At 46.8% G+C, this 13656-nt stretch overlaps 1 protein-coding gene across 1 annotated transcript in view; it reads left to right on the forward strand.

Annotated features, from left to right (window-relative positions):
* LOC130116810 (hexokinase-2-like) overlaps nucleotides 1–13656 on the forward strand; it is a 99162-nt gene that overhangs the window by 55711 nt on the left and 29795 nt on the right. The window contains exons 4-5 of the mRNA XM_056284870.1: nucleotides 12230–12378; nucleotides 12728–12847. Of these exons, the coding sequence (XP_056140845.1) occupies nucleotides 12230–12378; nucleotides 12728–12847 (269 nt within the window). The remainder of the gene's footprint in view (nucleotides 1–12229; nucleotides 12379–12727; nucleotides 12848–13656) is intronic.

A 13656-nucleotide genomic window follows, 5' to 3' on the forward strand; every position in this document is an offset into this window, starting at 1 on the left:
CTGTGTGTATCTGTACTGAGTGTACCTGTGCAGAATCAGAATCACATTTATTGGCCCCGTAGGTTTGCACTCTGGTTTCGTGGCTCTCACAGTGTACTTAACATAAAATAACAACAGTACAACACAACAATCTCCAGATATATGTACACAAGGGTTGACTATATACAGGCGAAATAAGAGGCAATAAAAAGCAATGATGCGGAGAATATATCAGAGATGCTGAAATGAGTTTTTGCAGGTTACTTACATACATGCCTGAGGTAGACGGCCATGACAGAGCGTACCAGTTTAAGTACAATGTACAGTATATACAACATGGTTGGATTTATTTAACAATGTTAAGCGTTCATTTGAATGACAGCCCGCAGAAAGAAACTGATTTTACATCTGTTTTTTTTTTTGGTGTACAGTGCTCTGTAGTGCCTACCATAGGGGAGGAGGGTGTGATGGGTCTGCAGTGATGTTGCCTGCCCATTTCCTGAGTCTAGAGGTGTATAAATCCTGAATGGTATGGCAGGTTGGCACCAATGATTTTCTCTGCAGACCGAACTGTCTGTTGTAGTCTCTCCCTGTCCTTTTTAGTGGCCAGTCCAATCCAGACAGTGGTGGATGTACAGAGAATGGACTGGAGTGTAGAACTGAATCAGCAGTTCCTGAGGCAGGTTGGAGTTCCTGAACTGGCGGTACATCCTCTGCTGGGCCTTTTTGATGATTGTGTCTATGTTGGATGCCCACCTTAGGTCCTGGGAGATTGTGGAACTCATAAATCTGTTTTCACTGCAGGCACCGAGGTGGGCGGGGTAGTGTTGGGGGGGGGGCTCCTCCTGAAGTTCACTGTCATTTCCACAGTTTGAGTTGTTATGGCCGCACCAGAGAGCCAGCCTCCCGTCTACGTATATGCAGGCTTGCCACCATCCCGGATAAGACAAGGCTAACAGGCGGGTCTGCTGAGATGCAGTCATTTGTGTAGAGGAAGAACAGTCGAGGGGAGAGCACACATCCCTGGGGGGCACCAGCGCTGATTGTCCAGGTGCTGGATGTGATTTTCCTCAGCCTCACCTGCTGTCTCCTTTCTATCAGGAAGTTTTTAGTCCACTGACAGATGGGGGCTGGTATAGTGAGCTGGGTGAGTTTGGAGTGGAGGATATCTGGTATGATGGTGTTGAACGCTGAGCTGAAGTCCACAAACAGGACCCTTGCATGTGTACCTGTGGAGTTGAGGTATTGGAAAATGTAGTGCAATCCTTTGCGTATCTACTGTATCTACCTGTGCTGTGTGTGACTGGACTGAGTGTACCTGTGCTGTGTTAACCTGTCTCGGCAAACACGTCTCCCCAAACAGATCCTGTATTTCCAATTGAAGTAAGGTCAGTGAGCTCCCAGCGGGCAAATGAAACATTTTTAAGGACGATATGAAGACCAGTGTTCAACATTAAATTAAATTCAACATCTCATCAAGCAGCTGGGAACATAGTATTGCACTGGATAGGTGCTGCTGGAAGAAATCTGCGGAGGGAGGAGCAGCACATCATGAAATGGAACTTCACTAGGCCACAGAGAAAAAGTGACAGCACCGCAAGAAGAGAGGGAAAAAGGCTCAACCACCACCACTTTCCCTTGTCCACACTACACCAACATATGTGGGTCGCGGATCAGCCTCTATAGCCATCTGAACACCCACAGATAGACAACCCAATGGAGATGATAGTCATACTCACGTCGAGTGACCGCTGATGATTATGATGTATTAACCTGTGCTCTGTGTACCTGTCTTCTTCGTGGATTGTCATCTTGTTGTGGTGGAGAAGCTTGCATGGTCCTGAGATCCCAAGAGCAATGCCGTCTGGAGCTGTGCTCCTGGTAGGGTCACCCATGGCGGTAAGGTCAAGGGGGAGGTCCCTGACAAAGAGCAATCCAACCAAGATCTCAATGGTGGAACGGGCGGAGGATGATGGCTGCCTTTAGGGAAGCATCACAACGGCTGGGAAGGCAGATGAAGGCTGGAGCAGAAATGGGCCCCCAGTTGTCTTGGACTCCATGCCACTGGATCCTGACCCAGATCTGTCAAGGACCATGTGGTGGCTGTCTGTGCACCATTCTCCCCACGTTAAACAAAGTCACGTACAGGCATCCTCCATAAAGTGAATCGCTGCTGATGAGCCCAGGATCCATGGCGTTGTATTTGCCATCAGGAACCAGATCATCAGTCACCTGTCTGAACTTCCTGTGGGGACAGTGAGCGTCTCATGACCATCCGTCTGGTGCTTGCCAACAACCAGATGGCAACAGTTGTGAGTGACTATGCCCCTACCTTTGATTCTGAAGAAGAAGTAAAAGAGACCTTCTACGCCTGCTTAGATGAGACACTATCAAGAATACCCAAAGAGGATAAGATTATTCTCCTAGGAGATTTCAACACAAGGGTCGGCTAGGATCAACACTTCTGGAAGGGTACTATATATGAAAGGAAGGCATCGGGAACATCGACTCCAATGGAGTTCTACTTCTTAGCAAATGTGCTCAGTGTGACCTCACCTTCACTAACACTCTGTTTCACCAAAAAAACAAATTTAAGGCATCTTGGAGACACCCCTGCTTCAAACAATGGCATCTCTCTGACTATGTCATTGTACGAACCAGGGACTGCTGTGACATGAACATCATGAGGGCCATGATCGATGCAGATGACTGCTGGACAGATCATAACCTCATCCGCTTCACGATGTCCATCAAACTCAAGAGTAAGAGTAGGATTCATAAGAAGCAGATCCGGCCAAGACTGAACCTTGGAAGCTTGAATGAAACTGCCACACAGCAGTGACTACAGGCTTCTCTTGGGGAAACCCTCCAACAGGAATATGCTGATGATATTAAGAAGGACTGGAGCCTGCTCAAATACACCATCCTCTAAACCTACAAAATCACCCTTGGGTACAAGTCCAGAAAACATCAGGACTGGTTTGATGAGAATGACACAGAGAATGACACAGAGATAGAACAGCTTATCTCCAAGAAAAGGAGAGCCTTTCATGCTGGCAAAATTATGTAACCTGCAAGGCTAAAAGAGTGGCTCTCTCCAGAGCCAAGGTAGATGGTTGAGGGAGCTTAAGAACTCTTGGTGAACAGAAAAGGGTCTGGAAATCTAGCAACTGGCAGACTCAGGTGACACCAAATGCTTTTTCAGTGCTACTAAGGCCGTCTAGGGTCCAAGCAACCATGGCTTAAACCCCCTGTGCTCAAAGGACGGCAGGAGTTGCTTGAGAACAACGAGTCCATTAACGCCCAATGGAAGGAGCACTTCCAGGAACTCCTCAACCGCAACAGCACAAGCCACATTCCTCAAAGTCCCATCAGAGAAGACATTCGGATACCTCCTATCATGACAGAGGTTCAAGATGCCATCAGGAGCCTTAAGAACCAATGACCCAATTTCCCCTCAGGGATGAATAAAGTATTCTGATTCTGATTCTGATTCTGAAGAACAACATGGCTGCCAGTCCAGATGGGATCCCAGCAGAGATCTTAAAGGAAGGTGGACCACAGCTCCAGTACCACATCCACACCTTCCTAAAGGTTTGGGAAAAAGAAGAACTTCCCTCAGAGCTCAATGATGCTCTAATAGTGGCCATGTTCAAGAAAGGGGACAAGGCAGAATGTGGAAACTACAGGGACATCTCACTCCTGTCAACGACAGGCAAAGACTCGCTTGTGTCCTCGCAAATCAACTGCTACCATTGGCTGAGGAAGTATTCCCAGAATCTCAGTGTGGTTTCTGCCCATCAGTGTACAGCAGACATGATATTTACAGCATGCCAAATCCAGGAAAAATGCCACAAACAAAGGCAGCCTTTGTACATGGTTTCATAGACCTGACAAAGGCCTTTGACTCAGTGGACCACCAGGCTCTGTGGTGCATACTATCAAGATATGGCTGCCCTGAAAAATACATCAGAATATTGAGGATTCTACGTGACGGCATGTCAGTCACAGTGCTCAGCAACAGCCGCTCTGAGTCAGAGCCCTTCACTGTGGAAACGGGTCAAATAGGGATGCATCATCACACCCACCCTGTTTGCTATCTTTATTGCTGCCATACTCCACCTCATTGGCGAAGAGCTGCCATGGGTGATCCCAGTCCTATACAGAACTGACGGCAGGCTCTTCAACCTTAATAGGTTCAAGGCCAAGAGCAAAATCTGCAACACCACCATCATCGAGCTTGAGTATGCAGATGAAAACGCCATCGCAGCACACACCGCAGAATACCTCCAGGACATTCTGAATGCTTGCCAAGGCATACAAAGCCCTGGGTCTAGCATTAAACACCAAGAAGACCCAGGTCTTATATCAACCTCCACCCAACCAGCCATATACCCAGCCCACCATAACAGTGGATAACAAAATTATTGAAAACGTTGTCTTTATGCCTACTCAATAATCCAGCTAAGAAAATCAAAGAAAGTTGAATCGGTTCATCTGGACACTGTTAAGTTTGTGGAAGGAAGTCACCGACTTCTGGTTACTAAACTTAAACTACGTAATACAACAACAGGAGCGAAGCAGACTTTCAGTGTGCTGTAATCCAACTTTTTTCCAGAGAGAGAGTGCACAAAAAGACAACCCGGAAACAGTGATGCACAAAATATATAAGCACTGGCGCCCTTTAATGGCACCCTAGGGAAGTGTCCAGAGCAGATAAACACAAAATACAGCACATCTCCTCTCCACTTATTTAGCTTGGAGTTCCCCAAAAAACCTGGATGCCTATTTATATCTCCTGAATAACAGCCAGATATTCCTGCAGAACAACACGGAATACTTTAAAACAGATAACATAACTCAAAACATCCTACTATCACTTGCATTAGAAAACAGGACCTGCACATGTTACACAACCAGGGTGAGCAGTGGTAAACTGCCCAACTCACTAACTAATCTAGTGTAGCGAGTGCCCCTTTAACCCAAAGTCCATTGCAGATTGAAGCGGTGTGGGGGTACCTCCTAACAGTCTCTGAGGGAACAGTCTGGGGGAGCATCAGCCTCAACCGTTACTTCTTTTGGCCCTGAGTTTACTGGCTCCGTTTGTGGGACTGAGTGACCTTTTCGGGGGGGAATCCTGCCTGCCTGCCTGCCTGCCTGAGGGAATTGGCACTGGATCTTTCGTGGGGACAGTTGCTGTTTGCTCCAATGAGATGGGTTGTGGTGGCTCTCCAGGCGTGAGCATTTCCGAGTCACAGACCCTCATCTGGTCTGTGTGGCGTTTCCAGTGTAGCCCTGATCCCACATCTACCATGTAGGACACTGGCCCCGCCTGAGACACCACCACACCCGGCATCCACTTCTCCTCCCCCCGTCTATAATCACGCACCAGAACAGACTCCCCCAGGTGCGAAGTCTTTGTCCTTGGCGAATGGGGCACTGCGATTGCCTGTGCCTGACCCACCATGGCCGCCACACTTGGCTTGAGGAGGTCGAAGTGGGAGCAGAGCCGACGGCGAAGGAAGAACATGGCTGGAGACTCATTCGTTGTGGCATGGGGAGCCTTTCTATAGCTGAGCAGGAACAAATCCAGTGGATGTCGTGTCGTGGTCTGCCCCCTGGAAGCTTAAGTGTCTGCACAAAACGTTCTGCCAATCCGTTTGTGGCTGGGTGAAAGGGTGCAGAGCGCACGTGTTTCACCCCATTCACTTTGAGAAAATCTGTAAAATCACTCGAGGTGAACTGCGGACCATTGTTGCTGAGCAAAACCTCAGGCAGGCCATGACGGTTGAACAACCCCCTTAAAGCCTGAACAGTCTTTGAGCTTGTAGTGGAATCCATCAGTTCCACTTCAGGCCACTTCGAGTAAGCATCAACCACCACTAGCAGCATATACCCGTCCACCAGCCCAGCAAAATCCACATGTACCCTCTGCCACGGCACAAAAAGACAACCCAAAAACAGTGATGCACAACATATATAAACACTGGCGCCCTCTAACGGCACCCTAGGGAAGTGTCCAGAGCAGACAAACACAAAATACATCACAGACACAACGTTTATTGAAAGTGAAACGTTTCGTCACTCATCTACGTGACCTCTTCCTTATTGAAAACGTAGATCACTTCCCCTACCTTGTTAACCTTCTCTTCTCAAAAGCTGACATCAACTCTGAGATCAACCATCCCTTGAGTTGTGCCAGTGGCGCTTATGTCAGACTCAGGAAAAGAGTCTTTGAAGACCCAGACCTAAAGGCCCAAACAAAACTCCTGGTCTACAGAGCTGTTGTTCTCCCCACCCTGCTGTATGGAGCAGAGTCATGGACCACCAGGCACCTGAGAGCCCTGGAACAATACCACCAAAGATTCTTAAGATAGATCCTGAAGATCCTCTGGAAGGACAGATGTACCAACAACAGTGTTCTGGAAGAACCCAACATGACTAGCATCACCACCACATTAACGTAGCACCAACTCCGATTGGATGGACCATGGTATCCGTATGTCCAACACACGTCTCCCGAAGCAGATCCTGTACTCCAGCTGAAGGAAGGTCAGCAAGCTCCCGATGGGTAAATGAAATTTTTTTAAGGACAATATCAAGACCAGTCTGAAGAAATTCAACATCCCATCGAGCAACTTGGCGAAGAAATCCGTGCAGGAAGGAGGTGCGTGTCATGAAATGGAACTCCACTATGCTGCAGACAAAAAGCAACAGCACCGCATGGAGAGAGAGAGAAATGCTCAACTACCACCACTTTCCCCAGTCCACACTGCACCAAATTATGTAGATCGCGGATCGGCCTCTCCAGCCATCTGAAGACCCACAAGTAGAGAACCTAACAGAGAGGACAGTCATACTCGCTTCGAGTGACCGACCACCAGTGATGATGATGTGTTAACTTGTGCTGTGTATACCTGTGCGGTGTGTACCTGTACTGTGTGTACCTGTGCTGTGTGTACTTGTACTGAGTGTACCTGTACTGTGCGTACCTGTGCTGTGTGTATGTGTGCTGTCAAGCCTGCTGTACACCAAATTATGTCTGCCATCACAGATTAATTTCCAATGGAAAAGACAAATCTAGCCAATTTTGGTTTACTTGCGCCACCCGCTCCCTCATTCCTCATTGTGTGATGTGAGATGGTCGTAGACTTCGTGTTTTTCTTTTCTAGGTCATTCCACCAAATCAAATGTAGGAAACCTTTCATTCTGGCTCATGTCATTGTGCCACACACACACACACACACACACACACACACACACACACACACACACACACACACACACACACACACACAGGTTCTTATATATATTTAGGGGTCCAAGCAGCGAAGCTGGTGGAACCCTATTGTATTTGTTAGGATTATTATTATTTTTCTCCGCTAAAAGTGTGTGAGGCTCAGCAACCGTAAGTCCTAGACCAACCAACTTTGGTACGTGGATTCCTATGACCCCCACTACTCAGGCACCACAAATCACCTATGTCAGCCATATGGTGGCGCTATAACAAAGGGTCATGCGTAATTCCCACACCATAAGTCAGATCAACACAAAACTGCACAGACCTATGCATCTGAATGTGCTCTACAACTTTTTTATAGGGACCACATATGTCAGCCATGTAGTTTGCCCGCCATTTTGACTTGTATTAGTTTGGGCGCGGTTTCTCAGCTAAAAGTGTCTGAGGCTCAGCAACCATAAGTCCTAGACCAACCAAATTTGGTAGGTGGATTCATACGGCCCCCCACTACTCTGGCACTACAAATCACCCATATCAGCCAGATGGTGGCGCTATAACAAAGGGTCATGCTTAAAAGGCCATAACTCCCACAGCATAAGTCAGATCAACACAAAACTTAATCGACCCATGCATCTCAATGTGCTCAACAACTTTACTATTGGGACCACCTATGTCAGTCATATAGTTTGCCCGCTATTTGGACTTATTTGGTGTGGAAGCGCTGCAGCTCTACATGCCACACGCCAGGACACCACCTGGGTATAACGACATACTTTTTCTTTTTACGGCAGTCGGCTAGGACGCAAGAAATCAGACACCGTCTGGTCCAGTGTTGGAAACTCTGGCACATGTTTCTGAAGCAGTGGAAGTGTTACGACATTTTAACAAATTACGGTAATCGTCTAGGACACAGGCGACCCAAGTAATCCGACATTGTCGTATCTAGTTGGAAACTCGGGTAGGCTGCTGTTTCTGAAGCAAGATTCTTCAATCTTTGTTACATTACAAACAGCGGTTTAGTGTCATGTTGAAACGGTAGTCTATTACAGGCCAGGTGTATAAAAGGCCCCTACGTATCATAGCGTTCATTATTTACGTTGGGTGAAGGTATATGATCATGAGGACAAAACCATTCAAATTGCTCCATAGGGGGCGCAACAGTGCCAATGCTTGGACCCCTCCCAACGCCGCTTGCGGCTTTAATTGTATATATATTTGTGTGTGTGTGTGTGTGTGTGTGTGTGTGTGTGTGTATATATATATATATATATATATATATATATATATATATATATATATACATCAATACAGATACAGGAAAAAGGGTTGAGGTCAGGGCTCTGTGTGGGCCAATCAAGTTCTTTCATACCAAACTCACCCAACCATGTCTTCATGGACCTTGCTTTGTGCACTGGGGCACAGTCATGCTGGAACATGCTGAAACATGTCATTAACACAGAGAAAATTACACAAAAGCAGACAGCAGAAGCCAATAACTGGGTTAAAGAATACAGAGAGGTGTTCAAAGGAATAGGCCACTTGCCAGGTGAACACAAAATTGAGCTGAGGGCTGATACAGAGCCAGTCGTACACCCAGCAAGGAAAGTGCCAGTTGCACGCAAAAAGAGGCTGAGAGCGAAGCTAGATACCCTGATAGAGGAAAACATTGTCAGGAAGATTGACGAGCCAACAGAATGGGTTAATTCCCTAGTCATACTAGAAAAGTCAGATGGTGACCTGAGACTGTGCATAGATCCCAAGGATTTAAATAAAGGAATTCAGCGCGAGCATTACAGGTTACCAACCAAATCAGACATAACCAGTGCTATGAGTGGAGCACGCTACTTCTCCAAACTCGATGCCTCATCTGGTTTCTACCAAATAGTGCTAGATGAAGAGAGTGCCAAGTTATGCACATTCAATACACCATTGGGGAGGCATTGTTTCTTAAGACTACCTTTTGGTATAAGTTCTGCCCCGAAGTATTCCACAAAGCTATACAGCAGCTGTTTGATGGAATAGAAGGGGTTGGTGTATTCATTGATGATGTGGTAATCTGGGGTTGCACGAAACAGGAACATGATGACAGGCTTGGAAGAGTGCTCAACAAAGCACAAGAAGCAGCTTTAAAACTGAACGAAAAGAAGTGCCAATTTGGTGTGAGTGACATAACTTACCTGGGGGGAAAGCTATCAGAAGCTGGGGTGCAGCCGGACCCCGAGAAAATCCGAGCTATAGCAGAAATGCACATACCAGAAGACAAGAAGGACCTGCAACAAGCCTTAGGTTTAGTAAACTACCTAGGGAAATTTATTCCTAACTTATCATCTAACACGAGGGCATTGAGAAGCCTGCTAGAGTCAGACACGGTGTGGCAGTGGACCGCAGAGCATGTGAGTGAGTGGGAGTGGTTAAAGGACACTCTGACAAAAGAGCCTGTCCTGAGATTCTAGGATGAAGAAAAGCCACTTAATATTTCCACAGATGCTTCAAAAGCCGGCCTAGGTGCTGTGCTACTCCAAAAACCATGACACAGAGTGGTTACCCGTAGCATATGCCTCCCGCACTATGACATCAGCAGAGAGGAAGCACAAATAGAAAAGGAGACACTAGGGGCAGTGTACGGCTGTGAGAAGTTCACGAGTACGTATATGGGAGGTCAACTATTTTAGAGACAGATCACAAACCTCTAATAGCCATATCTCAGAAACCACTAGGAGACGCGCCACCGTGTATACAGCGTCTAATGCTACGTCTCCAAAAATACGACTTGAAGTTCGAGTTCACACCTGGCAAACAGTTCATAGTAGCTGATACATTAAGCAGGGCCAGCTTGCAGCATGACAAAAGTACTACTGAGGATGATGTGCAAATCCATGTGGATTATGGCAGAACACAAATGCCAGTGTCAAAAGCAACATGGACAGAAATAGCTAAAGAAACTCAGGAGGATGAAACACTTAAATTAAGAGTGTGATCAAACAGATTAGCTTACCTGGCAAAGTGAAACTAGTCAAGCCATACCAGCACTTTAAGGGTGAGTTATCTGTGGTGGACGGGGTTCTGTTAAAGGGCACACAGATAGTAGTCCCCACCTCCATGAGATCACAAATGCTGAAGTTAGTGCACGAGGGACACTTGGGTATTGAAAAGTGTAAGAGACGTGCACGGGATGTTCTGTATTGGCCGAACATGCATAGAGACATTCAGACATTGGTGCAACGCTGTGAGGTCTGCCAGCGACATCAATACCAACAGCCTAAGGAGCCAATGACGCCACATGATAAACCACAAGAGCCATGGGAAAAGGTTGGAATGGACTTGTTTCAGCTAAAAGGCAAGGAGTACCTACTTGTGATTGATTACCACAGCAATTACCCAGAATTCTGTCAGCTGTCCGCCACGACGGCAGAACATGTAATTGCACACACAAAGGCCATATTTGCACGACATGGGATTGCATCCACTGTGATAAGTGACAATGGGCCTCAATTCAGCAGCCAGAGTTTCAAGGAGTTTGGAGAGACTTATGGTTTTGAACACATAACTTCGAGCCCCCTTTACCCGCAATCGAACGGGAAGGCGGAGAAAGGCGTGCAAAATGTGAAGCGCCTTCTAAAGAAAGCCATAGAAAAGTGTGAGGACCCGTATCTGGCTATTCTTAACTACCGAGCCTCACCACGGGAGAATGGACTTTCACCAGCAGAGATGCTCATGAAAAGGAAGCTGAGGACCAGGCTTCCAGCAGCAAAACTGAGGATGGGGCACAGTGTGTCAAACATTCCTGAAGAGTGTCAGATCAACGCTCACAACAGAACAGCAGTGCCACTGAAACCCCCGGCCCAGGAGGAAATTGTGCGGGTCAGATGTGATGGACAGTGGGGACCACTGGCTAAAGTGATTAAAGAGACAACACCAAGGTCATATGAGGTCATCACAGAGCATGGACTGACACTAAGGCGAAACAGGAGACACCTGCTCAAGGTGCCTCAGAGGAATATCGAGATTATGGATAATAACGCCAAGGACATGGCAGCTCAAGGACAAAGCGAACAACCGAACATGACAAAACAACCGGATGTGGCAACCCTGCCTGAGGAAACAGGAATGAAAGAAACCAAGAGCAGTGATACTACACTGAGAGAACGCCATAAGAGGCAGATAGAGAAACCAAAAAGACTGATTGAAGAAACGTGAAGAAAAAAAAAAGATTGTAAAGAGCATGTAAAAGAAATGAGAAATGTGTATACATGGGCCTACAGTAAAATGTTTGTTTATAATTGAGTGAGTTGCTCAAGGAATTTATGTTATAGTTTTGCAGTGTAAAAGCAGAAATTTTTGGTTAATTAAAAAAGACAGGGCTATGGTTCATAGCATGAGCATGTTATCTGTTTTTATTTTCTTAAAAAAAAAGAAAAAGAAAGAAGATGTATTGATATGACAAGTACATGCAGTATGGGTTCATGTTATACCGCTGCACCGGTAGGTGGCAGTAGCGTAAGGTTGTCGTGCCATCCTAGTTTTATATGTGGAAAGAGCGACGAATAAAAACACTGAATCAAGACTCCGGTGTGCGAGCCTCGTCAATACACCCTCCTGAACTCGGGAAGCGAACCATCCGCTGCTACCGACCAATGTAGCGAATTAAGGGGGCAGCCAGGAAGCAAACCCGGGTCACCCGCACCACGGGTCACTGCGCTAACCAGTCAGCTATGGGGTCTGACCCGTTAGCCAAGGGCTAGCTAGTCTAGTCATCCACGGTGGTGACACTACCCCCGTCCTTCGGGAAGCGCGTCCCCGCGTCCCCGCGCTTCAGCGTATCAGCTCCCTCACACCTCCGGGCACACGTGCTTCCCATGGGCGACCGCTCAGCAGTCAGCGAAAGGGTCTGACCCGGTGGCCACGGGCTAGTGAGTCTAGTCGCCTGTGCTCGTTAAACATACATAGATTGGTGAACGGACAGACGGATCACCATCTTGACTGTCACGATTGATCTGTTCTTGCTGACAGAGAAGGGCGACTTCCTGGCCCTGGATTTGGGAGGCACAAACTTCCGCCTGCTGCATGTGCGCGTGGAGGAAGACCTGCAGCGCGTGCTGAAGATGGACTGCAGGATCTGCGCTGTCCCGCAGGAGCTCATGGCAGGATCAGGAGAACAGGTCTGGCTCACTTGAGGTGTGCGTGTTCGTGTGCATCCCTGCATGCGTGTGTGCATGTTTATGTTTTTAACTTTGTTAAAAGAAACACTCAGCGGCAGGGAAAGTGCTCGACAAATAAGGAGCAAAGTAATCCAGCGGGTGAAGTAAACTCTATGACACAGTACGAGCCTGTTTCATGCCATAAGCAATCATCATCAGCCTGAATCAGAATGCATGTTTGTTTTTATGTATTTTGCCAATGCCACTTCTTCACAATGGGCTAATCTCTCCCATATCTATCTATCTATCTATCTATCTATCTATCTATCTATCTATCTATCTATCTATGTCTGTGTGTCTGTCTGTCTAGTTGTTTGACCACATAGCGTCCTGTCTGTCAGAGTTTCTGGACTCTCTGAATCTGAAGCAGCAGATTCTTCCCCTGGGCTTCACCTTCTCCTTCCCCTGTGAGCAGAAAGACATCGACAAGGTTACACACACACACACACACACACACACACACACACACACACACACACACACACACACATAGGTTGCCCTTGTGTGTGTTTGTGACTTAGCCAGTCCAGAGAGACTTCAGCTGGTCGGTCACTTAATTAGTTTATGCATGCATGCATGCATGCATGTATGTATGTATGTATGTATGTGTGTGTGTGTGTGTATGTATGTATGTATGTATGTATGTATGTAGTATGCATGTGTGTATGCATACACACACACATACATACACTACCGTTCAAAAGTTTGGGATCACCCAAACAATTTTGTGTTTTCCATGAAAAGTCACACTTATTCACCACCATATGTTGTGAAATGAATAGAAAATAGAGTCAAGACATTGACAAGGTTAGAAATAATGATTTGTATTTGAAATAAGATTTTTTTTACATCAAACTTTGCTTTCGTCAAAGAATCCTCCATTTGCAGCAATTACAGCATTGCAGACCTTTGGCATTCTAGCTGTTAATTTGTTGAGGTAATCTGGAGAAATTGCACCCCACGCTTCCAGAAGCAGCTCCCACAAGTTGGATTGGTTGGATGGGCACTTCTTGCGTACCATACGGTCAAGCTGCTCCCACAACAGCTCAATGGGGTTCAGATCTGGTGACTGCGCTGGCCACTCCATTACCGATAGAATACCAGCTGCCTGCTTCTGCTCTAAATAGTTCTTGCACAATTTGGAGGTGTGTTTAGGGTCATTGTCCTGTTGTAGGATGAAATTGGCTCCAATCAAGCGCTGTCCACTGGGTATGGCATGGCGTTGCAAAATGGAGTGAT

Source organism: Lampris incognitus, chromosome 8 (genome assembly GCF_029633865.1).
Source record: "Lampris incognitus isolate fLamInc1 chromosome 8, fLamInc1.hap2, whole genome shotgun sequence".
Taxonomy (NCBI): domain Eukaryota; kingdom Metazoa; phylum Chordata; class Actinopteri; order Lampriformes; family Lampridae; genus Lampris; species Lampris incognitus.